The sequence below is a fragment of the Synchiropus splendidus genome, chromosome 1 (genome assembly GCF_027744825.2).
Source record: "Synchiropus splendidus isolate RoL2022-P1 chromosome 1, RoL_Sspl_1.0, whole genome shotgun sequence".
Taxonomy (NCBI): Eukaryota; Metazoa; Chordata; class Actinopteri; order Syngnathiformes; family Callionymidae; genus Synchiropus; species Synchiropus splendidus.
Genome location: NC_071334.1, coordinates 17818609 through 17838926, shown reverse-complemented (window position 1 = coordinate 17838926; position 20318 = coordinate 17818609). Strand labels below are relative to the sequence as shown.

The window sequence follows — 20318 nt, the reverse complement described above, 5'->3', positions numbered from 1 at the left end:
CAGTTGCACTTTGCTGCATTGATCGCAAACCTGAAATAATCTCTAACTATAATTTCCTTTTTTGATGTAAAATGCAGGAAGTGGGAGCAAAGCTGTGCACCTGAATGAATCTCAATTGTGAATTGTCCATTTGTATTTGCCAGTAATTGATCTGCATGCACACTCTCACACACACGAGTACTTTCACCTAAAATTGAGTGACAAGAGAATCTATATGAAAAAAAAAAGTTTAAAAAAATCTCGCGTATCTCGTACCAAAATGAATAATGTCCATTTCATTCATTCAAATGAATACATTTCCTTCCGATAAATATTAACATCTAGAAGCTTCTGTGCCAAGACTGTGTCCCCATGAAGCCATAAAATCGGTGGGAGATTAAGGTCCGTCTGCCGTCATCAAAGGCGACTTTGCCACAGGGGTCTGGACTGCAAAGCAGTCGCTGTGCCTGGAGGAGGGGACGCCGACCACGGAGACTGAAGTGGTCTTCCTGTGGAATCAGTAGCACACAGGAGCAGCAACGCACACTCGCAACAGTCAGCCAGTAAAGGGACCTGCAGCAGTGTGATAGGTGGGAACAATGAGCATGTCAGCGGAAGAAGCATGAAATTAGAAATTTCCATGGCAGCAGACTGAGCGATGTAATGGCCAGGACTCAGTGAGCGAGTGCTGCTTCATACTAATGAGATTTTATGAACCACTAGCAAATGTTTTATGCAGTTCATATTTCATTTCAATTGAAAGCCAACTGAATTCAGCTGAGAGACACACTGTTTTTTTATTTTATTATTAAAATGGATGAAAGGAAATGAGAACATATTGTTATGGACTATATGTTTTTTTGGTTTTTTTTTTACAAAAATTGTATTTAACTGCTCAAATATTTTCTCTACTTCAGATGCACAATTCCCATTTTTTAGATTTAAATCAACTAACATTGATCGTGTTGTTTCCACACAAGGTGCTTGTGACATCACGTCTGCGTGGAGACAAGCGACTAATGTCTAATAAACGGCTGAGAGGATTACAGCTCTGATGAATGACTCCGGCTGTTAACATTCTTGTAAGTCCTGGTCATCCGGAGCATTGCATCATAAGCCCAATTTAATCACCCAAAATACTACGAAATGATTGGTTCAAAGCCAGCGTTCGCCTTTTTTAAGTGTGTTCAGTGTAACCTGACACCATTAGGCAAGTGTGGTGTTATAAAATACAGGGGGAATTCACGTGAATATATTCTGTTCAGTAAAAGGTTTATTTCTCAGCGTACAAAGCGTAAAAGTTGAAACGTTCTCCATATGTTTTCATTATGATTTAGCATTCATATTTACCTATTGTATATGCAAACAAACACACACGTCATCAAGCGAATAAACCATACGCTGAAAAAAACAACGTCAATTCCTGTCTCTCAGCAGTTTTCTTTAACACCAAGCACGAAGATTTTATCCTTGTTACTGCAGAATAAATAACAAAAGCCTGACAGCTGGATCAAAGCACAACTGATTCTTTTTTGTGTATTAGTTATTCTTTTTGTCTTCGATTTGTCAGTGACTTGTTTCTACTCTGTTCATTTCTACCAGGCTATACAGTATATCTGCGGGAGAAAGAGTGAGTGAAGGAGCGATATTACAGGCCCTTCCTTCCTGCACAATAGAAACTGCACGAAATAATTCAGAGACCGAACACAGTACCTGCAAATATAATTTATAACTTTGATGTTCGTGTTTTAAATGTATTTTAGTGGTTAGCACTATTGCCTTGCAAAAAGGTTGCGTGTTTGATTCCTGGGTTGGACCGATGGCCTTTCTGCATGGAGATCTGTGCAGGAGGTTTTCTCCGGGTACTCCGGTTTCCTCCCACACTGCTAAGACATGCTCACTAGGTTAATTGGACACTCTAAAATTGCCTCTATGTGTGTGTGCATGTGTGAGTTGGGTGTGTGTGTGTGTTCTGTGATGGACCTGTCCAGGGTTTGTTTTTATGATACATTTTTCTTGGTGTACATTTCAAGCATTTTGCTCTGACTATGATCAGTCACACCAACTCACCTTGAGGCACCTTCTCCCTTGTCAGACGGGGTTGTCAGGAATCTCTGGTTTCCTCTCACGGATAATGAGCCTGTCCTACTGTTGCGCACCTGTGGCTCCGTTCGAACACTCACTTCACAGAGTCCACAAGAACAGAAGATATTTAATCTGAATATTTTGGCAGTCAAACGTGATTGATGGCGAGTGTATAAATGCGAGTGACTGTTTTTTTCTTGACTCAAAGTGTAGTTTTTGGCACTTGAGATTGGACACATTTATCTTCATCTTCCGGCCAGCGTTTGCAGTGGAAAAGCAATGCTCTACTTCCCTCCTGAGACTCTGAGCAACGATTTGATGCTGAACACTGAGTCAGATGCTCCACACGCTCCAAACCTCTCCATCCCCAGGATTTTTTTTTCAATCTGTATTCGGCTCAGTCTCCATCCTTCCTTCCTTGGTCATGTACAAATGTCTCCCCCTTTGTTGCAATATGCCGCCGTGTCACTGTGACATTTGACAAATCGCTTAACAAACAAAACGATCCATCTTTTACACTCAGAACAATGATATTCGCACCAAGCTCGGTGTTTACACTGAAGCTGTCAAATCAGCAAACTGTCACTTCAGTGTAAAGGGCCGAGCCCTCCCTGACACCCGACTAATGAGTCCTCCTTTCCAAATATTAGTTTGCCAAATGAATATTGATTGCGCTTCTTCACCACAAAGCTGTTTCCCTGAAACGCACACACAAAAAGGTGTTTTGAAAATCACAGTGCTTGAGTTTAATCACTGAGTTCCGCAGGGAGACCATGTTGCCAAGGCACCAACCCAACACACGAGCTGTGTGTCCGCGTTTTTAGCAAGTCCAGGTGAACGGAGAGTGATGCAGCACCACACTCCATTGCTGCTGTGTGAAGAAAGACAGAGCCGGGGGACAATTACACTTGTGATTTCCAGATGCAAGTCTGACTGTTAGCCTGAGTAACTGGAAGACAGAAAGTGTGTGACGAACTGTCACTTTCTAACCTCTGGGACGCCAGGATCCATTTCAAGAACACTATGGAATTTAAATTTTCTTTTCCTTTCCAACCAGGATTGGTTCAACCTACTCCATCCCACCTCTTTCAAAAGTCAAAACATGGGCATATGAGGGTTGCTGGTGATGCTGGCACTGAGACACAACGATCTGAATCAAGGCACACGACACTTCCTGATACATATTCTGATATTCAGATCATTTCTGATCTGGGATAACTTTAGACAGCAATATCCAAAAAACAAGTATCATCATGATGGGGGTCTTACAACATATCAAGCATGCTAAAGTCAACTCCACTATATGCTGTGGATGTGCGATGGAGGATCAGTATTTTAAACACAAATGTTTTTGATGACAGTCCCAATACGGCAACAGAGGAAAGCTGCAGCACACTTGAAAGCAAGCAGATCAGATTCACAGTATATTGTCTTGACATAGGGTTTTGCTGGGCTTCCACTCACTTGCAGGAAAACCAACTCAGGCATTGCACCCTACTAACGGTGGGAAACAGTCGTCATGAATCAGAATAGAACTTCTCTGTTTAGCCCGTGTAAGAAGCTTCTGGACATCCATGATATGGTGCTGTATCGAGTGACTTGTGAGCACATGAATGCATCCGCGATGGTTATTCACTGACATGTCACAGTAACTTTTCTTCATTCTACTTCCATTTCCTTCACGTTTTCTTCAACATTCTAGCTGCCAAAATTCTTCAGATCTTAAGCTGCGTTGACACTTTTAACACCCTCTTGTCAGGGATATCTGAGGTTAAGACCACATTTATCCAGGGTTTGAGCAACTATTATCACTTAAATTTTGTGGGGGTTTTTTTTGACAGTCACCTCAGATGAACGTGTCTGCTAATGTAATTAAAGGCCCCTTAAGTTACAACTTTTCCCACGTGCTTGTTCAATAACTGAATGCTCAAGGTTCTCTTCTCCATCCAGAATCATAAAAAGAGTAACATTCAGATGCCGTTTGGCTTTTGAGAGAAAAACATGCTGCACCAACGGTCATCCATTTTAGAGGTCCAATAGAAGGCCAGGAGGGAGGACGTTTTTCTCCAGATGATGGAGGCAGCAGGGTTGTGCTGGTTTATTAAGCTTCACGCCGCATATTCAATAATCCAGCGCGTTTGTGTCGGTACCTTGAATTATGCATGCAGCCAGAAGAAGGCAGGAGACAAAATCAACATTTCCAAACCTGTGAAAGCAGGAAAAGGAATCGTCAAAACAAAAGTGTATCATTTCACTATTATTCTGTGACAGTCTGACCTGCTTTCCAAATCTGAATAATGTCCAAGCGTATATGTATAATTGAAGGAAACCTGCTGAAGATGAAAGGATGCAGTGAGGAGGTGGTAATAAGAGAGCGGAGCAAAAGTGTCGTGGAGAGACTGAGGAGAGATTGGTTTCACCTGCACCACAGTGTTTAGATAAACTCCAGCAGCAGGGAGTTGGACGACTCAGCAGAAAGGAAACAGGATGTAACTGGACTCAGCACTTCCTCGAGAACTTTACAAACTCTTTGGGTTAACAGTGTTAAGAACGATGTTTTATGGACACACAAGTCCAAAGCATTTAGTTGAGGTTTGATGAGATACAAATGATGAATGATGTTGTGAGCAGCGTGCAGGTGCGTGGCAGCTCTAAAGGTCAGTGTGAGCGGAGATTTGGTTGTTCACCAGTGCTCATCCATCAAACACAGGGCCAACACTGGCATATGAAGAACAGCCAATACAGAGCTTTTCTAAAGCTTTGGTCCATATGCAGTGCCACGTTGTTTGAGTCCAGCTGGTTGCACCATTCAAGGTGGACCAGCGTGGAGTTTCAGTCTACTTGAGCTTAATCCCTCAATATGTAGAGGTTTGGTCTGTGTCAATGATTCTCCCCCAAATCACACTCCAAGTGGGTGGGATTGGGACAGGCCCCTTTAAATAAAATCAAACTAAAAAAAAAACATGCTTCACTGTTTTTTTTTTTTTGTTTTTTTTTTTTTATTGCAGTTATTAATAACATCTATATATTTGTTGTTTTGTTTTGTTTTTTTAATACGTGCAAATGATATGTAAGACGTGTATATGTAAGGTGTGTGATGTTCAACATGTGAGCCACTGAATCATAAAATAAATAAAAAATAAATAAATCATCTAGTGACAGGATTGTCATGGGGAAGGGATGAGGGTGGGTGGAGATTGAGAGGGAACATGGACATGTTTGACCTGCAAACAAAGGTTGTTTCGGCACAATAATAACTGGACCATTAAGCGCCAAATCAATTCTGTTGATTTCAAAAAGTCATGTATGTCCGCTGACAAAAGAAGAACAAGCGCATCTTAATTTTGCAGAGCTAAAGCCCCTGTCATGACCTTGATAAACTGTGAGGCCGAAGTTAAGAAGCTGGATGATAACTTACACTGGTGCGCATCACAGCACACATTTGTCTGACACCAGCTTTGAAGCGCGGGTTCACATGGGTGTCTATTCACAATGTGATCATACTTCTTTTCTACTTTACTGTAAAACTCAATTCTCTTCAAAAGGGACAACTACTGAGTGTCTCAGACGCCGGAAGAAAACCCTGGACACTGATTCAGAGCAGTCTGCGTCAGAGGGTGACTCATGAGTAATCATTGTCAGACGGAGTGAGATGAGTTTGTCAGGATCACCTGTGGTTTCAAATCTCAGGCTTTACAGAGCAGCAGAGCACAGGAAAAGCCGAAAGGTAAACCACATCAGAGAGGCACATATAACAGCAGTTTTGTTGAGAACAAAAGCAGCTATTGTTTAAGAGAAACAAAAACCCCTCAATTAGAAAGCCCTAGTGCTAAAACAGTTAATGCTGTATCTCCATCTGCAACGTCTCATTATTTACTCAGATTATGGGATCATTCGAGGATATCTGGATACCATAGTCACTGTGTTGTGGTCAGAAATATGCCTGACAAATAATAACCAGCAGATACTGTACCAATGTCTGGGAGGACAAGCACTGTTTTTATAGAAATAAATGGTTAGACAGTCATAATTAAACAGAGCTTTTTCATTCCATACTTCGGTCCATATTTATGCCATGTATTAATAAGGCACCAACCAGGACATGATAATACTTGGTTTGCAACATACTATCAGGTAAAAAAAATAAAGAAAAACATCTGCCACTACAAGTCCCATAGTGTGCCACAACAGTAAAAGCTGTGACGTTTGCCTCACTAGAGATGTTTTGTCCCTTTATTTGTTCATTCTTTTGCACACTCTGTGATTGAGTTGGCACCTCTGACACCCTAGTTATAGTGAGTTGCATTGATTTAAATCCATTTGTTAAGCAACACTACTATATTAATGTCTGCATCAAAGCTTTGTTTGATGACACTTATCCAGGTGCATTGAAGCTCTTCCATCGTAGTGTCTAGACGATGATTACGAAACAGTTACAAGAAAGATGAAGGTGTCTCTATATCAAGATATATACCATTTTTTTTCTCTTTGAGCACAGTGGGAAAAGACCTCTGACTGTCATTAATAGGTTGACGTGGTATATTATTCTTCAGCCTTGCTTTTTAAATAGTCTGCGTCGTCGGGTGTTTACTCTTTTTGGATGATACTGTCCAACCAATTACAGAGAACAGATGTGCTGTCGATTATATTTTGCAAGAAATGACTGATAACTGATTTCCATGTCGTTGCTCTGAGTCCACCTGAGCAGGTTTGGGGAGTTTTCTTGTTTACCTATTCCCAGGCTCCGCCTCCTCTGCGCTGCTATTTCCTGCTCACCTGCTCTGTTGAAGTTGAGCTCACACAGCTAGCTGCCCACTCCACTTCAGGTTGGGAGTTTTCCCTAAGGACCAACAGCCAGGTAACATTTCCTCACAGCAGAGAAGCAGCCAATCAGTGTGGTCGGTGACTGGGACAAAGTCCTCATTACTGAGGACTCACCTGCTGCCAGGAAGGTGTAATATTACACTTTCAACTAGGATCTACCTGCCCAGGAGAGCCGCACAGCTGAAGGTTACCTTGTTAGCAAAGTAAGTACATAACCTCTTAATCAACCAAATATAAACACATTTAGGTTTTAAACAAAATTGACAAAGACAAAGATAAAGCTTTTGTGTTCCTCTGTGTCATGGAACCCACTTCCAGTGAAACTCTCTTGCCTGCATGTTGATACTTGCGTGTGAAAGGAAGTGGTGACTTTTACTTTTACATGTCACTGCTGTTCTTCGAGCTTGAGCAGATGCCTTATAGCTTTACTAAATCACTGAGCCAGAATGGTATTAGTGACACACATCTGCCAGCAGATGTTCCTGAAGTGGCTAAGACCTACACTCCTACCTCTGCCCACCTAAATAATAAAAGGACAGACATTTGGAGAAGTAATCCTCAGTTTTAGTTCTGTATGTAAATGTACATTCAGTTATACATTGTCTGACAAGTTTAAAAAAACTTGGAGCTTTAAACTGCATAGCTTTTGCTACAAGCCCGGACAAATCATGTTTGAGTGTGTAAGCTTCAAAACATGCTCCTAACTACAGGCTACATCATGTTAACACCAGGAATGGCTGCATTCAGACGATGAACACGGTGACCTTCAGTAAAGTTCCAAAACATTAGTTTACTGCCCTGGAAGAAAAAAAACAATTTCTTTTTGTGTAGTGGAGTACTCTCGTATCTTGGCAGCCGTTGCTCATGCACCCATGTTGTTCACCTGCTGTTCTTTGTTCACGCTTTACACTAAGTAAATACACAATTACAAATAGCCATTTACTGTAGTAGTGCTGCCTGTCGGATGGGTTGGATGTCAGAACAGAAAACCACTTCATAATGCAGCCGAAACAAAGCTTTGTGCTCCAAGTCTGAATCTGAATCCAATGACAACATTCATCACGAAAAAAAAAAAAATATGTATTTTGTTGTTGCTAGTGTTGGATGGTAGAAAACACCAAAGTGCAGCCCCACTGATTTCAACATCTGTAGGCTGCAAAGCTAGAGTTTGGATCACAACTGGGCTAGATGTATAGAACTGTGTCATACAGCGCTGAGTTGCCACTGAAACACATTTTATGAAAGTAAACTGGTTGATCAATGGCCCAGGTTAAGAGCAAAACACCACTGTATGACCCTGTGTACTGACATCACTGAACCAGAGATCGACCCCGTGTTACTTGGTTGCTCTTTTACTAAAATGTTGGAAAAGACGCTGACTTTGCAGAACATTCAATTATAATTAACTTTCTTAGACTTGAGGGCAACTGTTTCAACACCTAATATTCTGCAATTTATACAACTAACTCATGATAATCCAGGTAGGTTAAGAGATGACTTCAGGTCAACAAGATTTCACTTTTATTCACATTTGGGTGTCGGAATGACTGTTTGTGATTCTGTCTTTATTATATGAGAGTAGAACCCGCCTTCTCCGAGGTGTGTCAACTGCACCCATGCAAATGTGTGTGGAGGCTTGTGTTTCTCAGAGCATGTGTGCACACGTTTTACTACCCAGGAAGGTCTTCTCACAGTGCCTGATGATTATGGCAACATACCTCCTGAGTGCTGCTGATGTTTCGTCCATCACAGTGCTAGGTTTACTCCTTTGATAGTCTTCTGATGAAAGTATGTCATTTTCTTCCCATGGAACCAACTTTTTTGAAGAATAATTTGCAGAACAAAGTGCTACACACATCCATCAAATGCTGCCATGAAGCTTCTTTCTTTCTTCCTGGCCAGTATTTGCTCTTTATTCTCCCCCAGAGTGGTGATGAAAGTGCACCGCTCCACGGATCAGACTCGACCTCAGAAGCAGCAGGTGCCGCTGCATGTGATGAATCAGGGTTGTTAGCGTGTTGTAGGGCGAAAGTTCATCTTTGTTAAGTCTCCTAAGCCTTTGCCTATTAGCCTTGGTCATCTGACTCACCAAAAGGGTTACAGACGCACCAGTCATATTCATCTTACAAGAAGAGTTTAGTTCCTCAGAGGACTAACTGATTACATACTGAAAACCTGCCTCATTGTATCTGAAGAAAGGAAATTGCCAGGCTTCTTCTATTTCGGAACCCATCCCTCATAGTTTCCACTAAGATGTCTCTTTTTTAGCAGACAGTTCATCTGGTTTGAGAACAAGAACATTCATTATCCAGAAAAACACTTGCCTGTCCTGAAATCTGTAGCTCATAATGTGGATTTCCAGGTGAAACCTAAAATAGATTTGCTTGTTTGTGCTTCTGCTCATGATTGAGCCAAGACCTGGATGTGAATCCAGAAACAGAACCTTGATGGAGCACTGATAATATGCCAAGGTGATGTGTGTCTGACTGGGCCCACCTGCTCGTGTCCATGTGTTGAAGAAGCGAGCCTGTTTGGGAGATGACGTGGACCCTGGCACGCTCCAGCACAGTCTACACCAGCGCAGCTACAAAGAAGTGGCATGTTTGAAATGGTGCCCCACGGTGGATTAGCACTGTTTGCACTGCAGCGATGTAAATGACTTCACAGTCTCTACAGATCTGATTTGGACGAATGTTCCGTCGTCATTTCAGGGTGATGTGATTTTTCGGTGAGCCAGGTGCTGTTAATCAAGATTGCAACAATAAACTAAAAATCCTTGTTACCATTTTCACACCCTGTAAGCTCAAAACTCTGAGTGATCTTTCACGCTGTTTCCATTCACAGACGAGCACCTGCTGCTCATGGATCCCTGAATTAAAACCCAAGAAGTTTGACCGCAGAGATGGCCGAAGCGTCGGCTCCTCCGTTGTCGCCATCTGATTTTGGATTACTGTCTCCACCTCCTGACCTTTGTGCATCGTGTGGTCACAGCCACCAGCAGGAGGAGAATCACGAGTATCTCTACAAAGAGGAGGTGGACGACGACCTTGTGTGCCACATCTGTTTGCAGGCGCTCATCAAGCCATTGGACACGCCCTGTGGCCATACCTACTGTCAGGAATGCCTCACCAGCTTCCTGCTGGAGAGCGACTTCTGTCCGGTCTGCCGGGCGCCGCTCATGCTACAGAACTGCAGGAAACCCAGCCTGCTGGTGCACAAGCTGCTGGACAAGCTGAGCGTCGCCTGCCCCTTCACTGACCACTGCTCGGAAGTCGTGCCCCGCGGTGAGCTGGAGGACCATATCAAAAGCAGGTATGATGGCGGCAGGGGTGAGTGTGTGCATCACTTGTGTCCAAATTCTCTGGCTGCATATGCATAGAGCATAGTCTACCAAGAAAAGTGACACCCATATAGTGGGTTTATATGCCGCGTCTGGGATAAACGGGCATATGCTAACGCAGCAATGGGTCCTTGTTGAGATGGCAGTTGTAAATGAGTGGAATACTTTTTCCGCTTATAGCAGACACATATCGGATGTCAGAATTGAGGGGCCAAATATTGGTTGCACATACTCATGGTTGGCTTGGAATAAAATTCTATTCTTACTCCATCTGGTACAATGTCCAAAACCTGACCCTTCACAATATATGTGACATCAGTGTCCCTTTGACTGACAGCTTCCCAGGAGAGGTCACAGAGGTTCCATTTTCAGAGACAGTTTTCCTGCAAGGGCGGATTATGACTGTCAGCATGTTATCCCACAGTGTGCGAGGAGAGATACTTAATCCATTAGGACGATGACGGAAAAGCGAACACATGTTGTACGAAACAAGGATGCTAACGTTCCATAGAGTAAAGAGCTCATATTACACAGCAGTTAAAGGCAGACTTTTGAACACAGGAATCCACAAGGAAAAGAATAAAGAAAAAAAAGACTCGCCTTTCTTCTTTTGCACCTTTGCTTCTGCTTCTTATCTCTGCATTGTTCCACTTGTCTGCTCGCAGTGTTCTAATAGGGTCTGGTGCTGCAGGGGTCTCTCCCGAAGGGGACAAAGCTGCTCTCCACTAGTTAGAGGGTGTAATCTGTGGATCTATGAGGCCAGCACCACTGACTCTGGGCTGAAAGAATGTGAGAAAATGATAGAAAGAAATTAAAGGCAACCTGAAAAGGCTTTCGTGTCAAATCCCTCCACAGTCCCGCTTGAGGCAATCCTGATTTGGCGGCCAACCTTGGTCCTTATCTGGCTTCTTCCACAGTCCAAAAGACTTGCTCGGAATTGTTGTTGTGTGTGTGTGTTACTGGTGATGTGTGGTGGGCTGGATCTGCAGCCTCACAGCAAAATGTTATCAGTTCTCCCTGTATCCCACAGTTCATTTTCATTTTCATTACCATGTTCATTTATTAAGTGATCTGGATTGAAGGGACCATAGTCTTCAGAACATTCCAAATCTATGAGATGAAAGTGAGTTTTGTGCATGTGACACCAAAATCAATATCCAGTTATGTCTTGGATTCTAAAAGGCTTTCAATGAGTCTAAGAAGTGGGGACCACCATCATTTCGTGATTGAGTAACTGAGCCTGCAGTTTTAATACTACACTTTCTGCATGACATCACCGCTCTCTGCTCCTCCACTTGTAAATGTGTGACTGTCATGACAGCTTGTCTGGCTGTATGCTGAATGTCGCAGCAGGGTGGGAGTTGTAATGACTGAGACAACTGAGCCATCTGGTCGCTGTTTTTCTAGTGATCTAATCATCCTTGACCTTTATTAGCTTTTTGGAAGGGTGGAATTGTTTCAAAGACACTATCAAGAAAAGATTATTTTCTTCATCAGTGCTGTTTCTGCTCTGGTTTGTTTGCTCTGTCGTTCCTGTTGAGACTTGCTGTGAATTCCTGCTCCACACCCATGCTGGCATTTTCACCTTCGCGGTCGACTCGTGTGGCTACATGAGCATTTTTAATTTGGGAATTTTTGATGCTTTTACTTTGGTGATAAAATATATACACATTTCAAAAGAAGCACATTTAAGCACATAAATATATTTTGTGCTAAAATAACAAAAGAGGTTATGTCTTCTAACAGAAGTGACCCGATTAAACTCTGGGTTTAAGATGGATGATTCTGTTTTTTTCAGGAGCTAAAAGGCTTATTAACTACATTTTGCTTTGAAACGGTCCAATAAACCGTCCTCTATCCTGTTTGATTTGGCTTGCACATGCCACGTCTTTCCAATAGCACATATCCGATTCCCCAAGACAAACACTCACAATGCCATTTTCAGCTCAATATTTGGCAGCTATTTCAGCAGAATCATGCTTTGGTTCCACTTCCACACTGGCTGATGGATGCTAACCCAAAATACATGCTCAAACAGGATGGATGGATCTATAGTTAGACAACATGTAACTGCTGTGTTCTTACTATTTGCCAATTCTCATGGCTCTTTTTTTTTATACGAGGCACTGATTGAGATGTATTCATTGCTGCGATCACATGCTGTTTTCTCATAAGGCCCATTTGTTCAGCATCTGTTCCCCTCTTGCATTTTCATGTGACGTAGAAAATGGGTTGCGATTCAAGTCTGCGTTTTACTGATGTTCTGCCTTGGGCTGAAATTGATTTCTATTCCGCCTTATATTTATGAACGTCTGCGTCTAAATTGTACTTGCAGGAATTCTTCAAAGCTAATGCGAATATTTGCACAGGGAATGAGAGTATCTGGTAGATTCCTGTCATTTACATTTTTATTACCTCTGTACACAAGTGTCGTCAAATCAGGGAAAACAAGCTTTGATTGATATTACAAACACATTCATGGGAGTCGGCAAATCACACGCAGCGCAGCTGTACATGCAGTTGTCCTCAGTAAATATAGACCCCATTACGGTTGGTGTATCTTCTGTCAAATAATAACCCTGTTTTTTTTTTTTTTTTTACTTTGCGTCAACGTGAGAAATTGGCTGCTGTGGGTGGAAAATGAAAAGGAATGATGAGGTGAGAGCATGTTACCATTGTGTTTTTCCAAACGGGAGTTAATGTATGAAACGGCTCCTGTGGGGCAGAATGTCCACAAACGACATCCTGTCACAATCCAATTACATTTCCATTTCCTGTGTGCCCTGTGGTCTTTCTGTGCCTACTGTTCAAATACCACAGAACAACTTACGCCTCAGTATACACGCAGACATGCATTAGCACACTTCCGCACACTTACACACTGGCTCACACGGAGCAGATTGAGCCTGTAACCGCACCGTAACCACCCAATCCATAAAATATTTATCCAGGCAGAGTATTTACACCAGTCGGGTGCCTTTCACTTGTAAAGCTGACAACCTGAAGGAAGTTTCGTCGGAAAGGAAAAGTGCAAGAAAATGTGTTCTGGCTTATTAATGAATTAGCGCCATAACTGTGGGTGAAAATATCACTTCTTTTCTTTTTTTGGTTTTACATTTTTCTTTGAGAAAAATTTAAACCTGCTTTATAACACAATCTTAATTCGAATCTCCCCTCTGTGATAAATGTGCTTTTGATAATAGCTGCATGTCTGGTAACTTTCAAACAGCTTGCTTCTTTCTTTGATCACCATTGCTGTTTCCTAGCTTGTTGAGTATCTGGTCTCATCTAGATCTACATGAAATGGAAAATAGAACTTGAACATTGTTTTTCCTGGCTAAACACGGGTTGTCTTCCTCTTCTCTGTTTACCTGCCAATAAAGTGGAATAATAGAGTTGACACAATTTGGACAAAATACTTGCGTCGTCTTTAACTTCAACTACTACTGTATGTGGTTCATTTCCTGTTAACTTCAGAAGTGCTATTAACGCCTCATGTGACAATGGAAGATGACATGCCTGCCATGAATATGTGGCTTTAGCATGGGTTTTAAATAAGTCACTCGTACTATAAACATACATACAGTACAAAGACTATGCTCTCAGTCATTACATCAATAGAGGGAATGCTGCCAAGTATATATGTAAGAGAGTTGGCTGACCAGACGTCCATGTGAGTCACTACTGATCGGAGGCTTCGCCTTCTTCTCCTCGCGTCTCGTTCATCCCAGCATGTCTGTCATAACCTGCCTCTTCACTGCAGACAGAAATTGTCTATTGGAAAGTTTTTCACCTTCATCTTCTGCTGAGCTTGTAGTGTATCTGTGTTGTATTTGGTGACCCATGTGCCTCTTCGAGGATTTTGTTATCTTTCCAATGGAATGCAGTGAAAACTGATAAGGCACATATAAATAATCTGAGATCCGCCTGCCTGGTTTATGTAGATAAATACCTGACCAATATGGAATAGGTTTTTCTCGACATTAGCACAGAATGCTGAGCTTTAAAAGCCACGATACAAACACAACTGGTGTTTCACATTAGCTACTGTGGCTTCATCAGATAACCACATAAGTGTATGGAAGTGTCAGTGGGCCACAACTGGAAGATGCGTGTGGTAAAAATAATGTAATGACCTCTGGCATTCCAGGTTTAGGTAATCATTCTCACGTGGACTAAGAAATGATGAAAATAAGTTAAAATTGTGAAAAGAAAAATCTGCGTCTGTGAGAATACAGGAATGAATCAAGAGTAGCGTGTAATGTTTATCTGTCTGATGAAAACATGAGCTTGATGAGTAGCAACTGCAGTTGTGTTTAATCACACACAGATATATCGGCGTGTAATTACCATTAATATGTGTCTGGTTCGTTAGCAGTGCTGTTTATTCAGAGCAGCTGAGCCTTGAATCAGTGGTGGTTAATTCCTTTGTTGATCAACATGTTTGTTTCTTGCCGTTGTGAATGAATGAATCGCACCTCACCACAACACTTTTAAAGCCCTGTCATTTTTCAAATTCTTCAACGGGATCATGCAAACTCTTCTCTTCCCTGTTACTGGATATTGACTGCCAGTGTGTTTTGGTCCTGCTGTCTATTTGTCTCTCCACACATGTAGGCAGATTCTTCTCAGCGATCAGACCAATCTGCTGCACAGAGATCAGTCCATGTTGAAGAGGAGGGGTGTCTGTTCCGAGGAAAGGCACCCCTTCCCTTGTTGGCACCTTATTCCTCCTCTCCCTTCCGTTGCAGAGGTTGTGTGCATGTGACTGTGTTTGGGGCTGTGTGTGCATTTGGGCGCTTTGCTCGTAGGATGCAGCCACTCAACGAAGCAGCAGGTGCCTCCCTACCCTGGCTGTTTGGTCTGTTCCATCTCCCCCCTCAGTGGTTTCTGCTGCAGTATAAGTCACAGCCTGCGCTCTTCTCTCTGACATATACGCACACACATCCACACACGCACACACCAAGAGAGACAGACATCCACACACACACACGCATACGAGCGCAAATCCTCTTACTACTCGCCGCTGCCCAGAGCAGATTACGGGGCTGAACATCTCAAATTGTATTCCAAATGTGCCACCTTTGCATGGGCTTCCTTCCTCTTCTTCTTCTTGCACTTTCTTCTCCTGCTCCTGTGCTACACCGGGACTTCTGCTCTGCACCTGCCTCTTCTTACGCTCAGACTTCAACCTCTGGCAACCGGCCCATTTGCCTCTGCAGCTGAGATGACCGGGAGTCCGCCGTGAAGAAAAGCCTGAGCTCGCAAAGGTAGACAGGGAGCGCAGAAGAAGGTTAGCAGAACGTAAGCTGCCTGACCTGAGAGGAAAGACAGGTGAGGTAGTGGGGTCAGAACGGCCAGGTTTAGAGCGCTGGTGGAGGGGGAGGCGGAGGGGGAGGAGAGGGGCGACAAAGAGTAGTGAGTACAGACACAAGAAAAGGGGAAAAGTGAGAAGAAAAAGGCAAGAAGAAACGAGCGGCGGACTGACCATGAAGGCTCTGCTGCTGTTGGTGCTGCCCTGGCTCAGCCCGGCCAACTACACTGATAATTTGGGCAACTTGCACATCCTCTATTCAGAGCTGTGAGTACTACACGCCTGTATCCTCTCATTCACATCCCTTCATCCCTGCTGCCATCTGTGTACTCGCTGAAGCATTTCCACATGCTGAGGGTGTGTTTTGTGTTGGCGTAATGTTTTGACTTCCCGACGCTGTGGTCATTGGCTGTTGCTGTGGGATGGTGTGGGGCTCGCTCTGTGCTGTCCAGTATAGTTTGGGGCACTACAGGGCAGCACTGCAGCGTCATGTTTCTGTGTGACCAAGTGTTTGCTACCTTTTTCTGTCTGTTGTGGATGGAATTTTGGTTTTAAAACCCGGCGACTCATTTCACGCATCCACTGTGATTTTACAATGAAGTGTAAGTACCTTTGAGGCAAGACATGGCTGGTGCGAGGCCATTCTAAAAGGGTGTGTTTGTATGTCCCTGGTATGGCTTAAGAGACATACAGATGCATTTTGGATTGAGTAACAGAGGGCAGCATGGCTGGGCTCTCAGTGTATGATGGAGTAGGTGGTCCTTGAATGAGCGTCAGAGGAGAGCTGCATTTGTGGTGTAGATCAGCAAGGTAGTAAGGGTGTTAGGAGCCTTGTTGAGGGGTTGTGGCAGTCAATGTTGTGATGAAATGGAGCAGGATGGGGACAGATCGAGATCAGCAATTGTATGTGGGCACACCACTCCGTCAGCATTCAATATTTTAAAACAGAATTCATCGTAGTTATTGAAGGAAGCACACTTCAACTTTCAACAGGCAAGAGCCATGTAAAGTCTAAAGATCAAGTGCCCATCAGCCTCTCAGGACTTATTTTCATACATATTCAGAAGCTCTGTGTGAAGCCAAGACTCTGATCCCCAAACAGACTCCGCTTCTCTCCAGATAGAAAAAGTGTCCCATTATACAGCATGATGACATGGAAGAATGGAGTGCCTTACAAATTCCCTCACTTTTCATGATGTCTTCTCTCTTCTGGGTCAAGCTTTAGCTCCCGCTGACTCCAAGAGCTCATAGTGGGAGCAGTGGGTGCCAAAAAGAGGGGTGGTGGTGTGAAGGAAATGGAGAATGAGCAGAGCAAAAAGAAGGAAAGTGAAGTGAATGATAGTCAGGGGAAGTTCAGAGGAGATATGAGAGGTGTCAGCAGGGGATGCAGCCACTTCCTGAGCTCACCTTTCATCTACCAGATAACTCCAAGACACTGACAACCAGCGGGCTGCATGGTTTTTTTGACAGCAGCTATTTTCGTTCCTTGAGTGTAGAAATGGAGCCCACATAGTGTCCAATTCAGCTGATTATGACATGACAGGGAGAGAAAGCCGTAGCTGGCGATCACGGACCTTGTGTTTTTCTGCCTGGCTAGAGAGCAGTGGCACACCATTTATCTTTATCCACTCCGTTGACAGCAGCAGCCTCCGACTCACCTGAATGACCACCGCCTCTGTTAGGCTTCGTTTCTCCACTCATCTTTCCTGCGTCCATTGCTTTCTTGTCTCTCTGTCAATTTCAGTGATTACCACAGTGAGGTTTGATTACATTGCGTGGGGAGAGATGAGAGCGAGGAGCAATCTGTCTTGCTTGCACGTTAATGTGCACGCACACGCGCTTGTACTGACTGTCATGGTGAGCTACAACTGCTAACTGTTTAATAGAATTACAGTCATTCTAGTATCAGAAGTCATTAAAAACCTGCACAAAACAAGAGCTCAGTTTCAGTTTGTCCTTGGACGGTTGTGACAAGCATCAAGCGATAATGACAGTGACTCATTTGGACGGAATGAGGAACAAAGTTTGACATGAAAAAATGTATGAAGAACTGTGGTGAGGGTTAATCCATGTAATTCTTCTCTAATCATCTCTCACGAACACTGAGGCAATGCCCTTTTCATCCTGCAGCCCACACCACCTCCCTGGTGGTCGAGTCAGAAAGCAGTCATGATTCATCCGAGTCACTTTCTGGTTTCAGTTTCCGAAACACAGTGATTAGCTTAGCCCGTGTCCATTCCGTCCTCATCAAGGAGGTGTTTGATCACCCCGAGCCGCGTGCCCTCCGAGTGCTCCGGACGCCTTCAGCATGGGCGCATCCTAACAGGATTAGCCACCCTGTTGCCACGCGCTGCCTGGATGTGAACAATCTGAGATATCTGTTATTGCCAGGTTCGCCGCGGCGGACCGTGACCTGCCCTCGCTGCCTCATGACTTCTGTGTGTCTGCTGCCTGCTTCACTAATTAGACTTTTGTTTGGATTTAATATTAATCCTTGCGCAGCGATGAGGCAGCTCTTCCTGACTCGCCGTACTCAGATGCTGAGATGCGTTGACTGAGCAATAGGAGACTGGCTCCGAGATCGACAAAGATTAGGAAACCAACCTGCTTTGTTGCTCCTGCAAAAATCGCAGAATGAAATCACTAGGCTGCCCTCAAGTGTTTTATTTTATTTAGTCAGAAAATCTTTGCTTTTTGTCATTCTGTTGCAAAAGTTATTATTTATTGAATTAGCAAAGCAGTTTCATTTTTTGCTCATTGTTTACTTAAAACTGAGAGTTATTTGACGATCTTAAGCATAATTTTTCTCACCCAAATTCCGTGTGTGTGTGTGTGTGCTGTTGGTTTAGCTGTACGTGTGCTGACCAATTCTTGGAAGCACATCTGCTTGTGATGCAATTTTCTTTGTGGGGACATTTTTGCAACATTAAGCTTCAATTTAAGGGTTCAGAATTGGGTTTAAATTGGGTTAAGAGTCCTGGTTTAGGTTCGATTAGGCTGGGGAAAGCGTGAAAGTTAATGAAATGTCCACACAAAGATAGCACACGCTAGTGTATGTGTGTAACCTCTGTCCAAGGTCACAAAACCAATGGAGTTAAAGGTGTCAAACCAAGTCTTGGGGACCATTTACTACACAGTTCCAGTTTCAGGCCTAACATAATTATTATGTATAAAGACACATAGTGTATCGAGACACTGTTTTCATCTGCTTTCACATGTCTTATCAAATGTGCTTCCTCCTACGTCTTTTTTTCTTCTTCTGTATATTTTCCAGATTAGATTAGATTATACATGAATCATCTGAGATGACAGAGAACTGTCTGTGGAAGAACTTGAAGTCGTGCCAACATGCATTGGTGGTAGTCCTGTTTGAAGTACACTTTAAATTAGTACTGAATTGAATTTGCACTTTTTAAACTCTCTCGCGCCACAATGAATGTCTTCAGTTTGGAACATGCATGTTAGAAGATTTATCATAAAACATAATACGTTTGGAGATGCATTTATTTTACTTTTTCTACGATTGTGTCCAATACATGTGTTACCAATTCCAGCTAATGTGAGAAGATGCCTGTTTGCCAGCTCAACACTTTTTACAGTTTTTGCCATCAGTTCAGATTTAGAGCGCCATCTGGACCCACTTCCAAAAATGACTAAACATCTACTTCAAAAGTGACGTTCATGCTTTACGCCGGATGTGCATTGTAACCAAAAGTTTCATTTTTATTTGGTATTTTGCATGAAAACAAGAACTGCAGCTGTTTGCATTGTAGACACCAGATCAAAACTGAAACAAAGCAAGGACACCAGGCTGTAGAGGACACACCAACCTCCGCCAACAAACAAGCAGACCTGCATGTAACACGGCGCTTTAATGCACATGAAACAAAAATACCCATTTACATGTGTAAATGAACATGTGTGGTCTGCCCAGCGACTCACAAAAGAGCAGATGCATTATGTATGTATTCCTTTATTCATGAAGAGAACTGAGCAGCAGGTCGGAGTGTTTAGTTAAGCAGAGCATCGCTGTCAGATGTGTTGAAGCAGAAATGCTGCAAGGTGAACAGGAATTAGTGTCAGCAAGCCAAGAGGGTTTAAAGTCGGGATTGAGCTCAGTGTGTTTGTTGCTAAATGCATTTGTGCATCAACTTGAAAAGTTCTTTTTTTAACCATCCGCTACAGTGTAGCCATCTTAAATCATTTACATCAAGTGTCCTACTTTCTTGTGCTGTAACACTGTTGCGATTTGAAAATAGGTGTCCAGATTGCACATTGCCAAGCTGGGCGGATGTTGCGTGTCTTTGACGCTTGATGTGTTTAATATTTTTGACAGTCTGCAGCTGACTAATCTGTAGCAGACTTTCTGTATAGAGCAGCAAGCCAGCAGAGTGTAACGGACAACAGAGGAGTGTAATCTCTCGCGCGGACACCGCCTCACCAGGTGGCGGTGCTTTGGCTTGGACTCACCAAAGAAAGAAGTTATCATGGGAGTTGTGCCATGGCACACGGAGGAGAAGCAAGGCACGAGGATGGCATGGAGGCAGGGATATAGGCTAAATGTTGCCAAGAGGAATTTGGGGCAGCAGCCTGGTGGGAATTCTCTCTGAACATGTGCTGTGATGTAGAGGGAGTACAGGAGTCGTCTGCACATCAGTGAGCAAAATGTACGCTGAGTGTTTCACTGCACGCCAGGGAGAAACAGCAGCTGTTGAGGTGAACTTACTGAGGGTGTGTGCGCTGGCTGAGCACAATGTTTTCTGACTGCATGAAACC

The 20318-nt window shown here is 43.2% G+C and overlaps 1 protein-coding gene across 4 annotated transcripts in view; it reads left to right on the top strand.

The window, feature by feature from the left end:
• The first annotated feature begins 6866 nt into the window (after nt 1-6866).
• The window catches only part of lnx1 (ligand of numb-protein X 1), a 33186-nt gene continuing 19734 nt past the window's right edge, over nt 6867-20318 (top strand). For 2 of the 4 annotated variants that reach the window (XM_053877583.1, XM_053877574.1), the window contains exon 1: nt 15159-15809. In XM_053877583.1, coding sequence (XP_053733558.1) covers nt 15718-15809 — 92 coding nt within the window. In that variant the 5' untranslated portion in view covers nt 15159-15717. Of the gene's footprint in view, nt 7092-9732; nt 10201-15158; nt 15810-20318 lie in introns of those variants that run through there. The other 2 variants (XM_053877565.1, XM_053877567.1) reach the window with 2 other exon arrangements.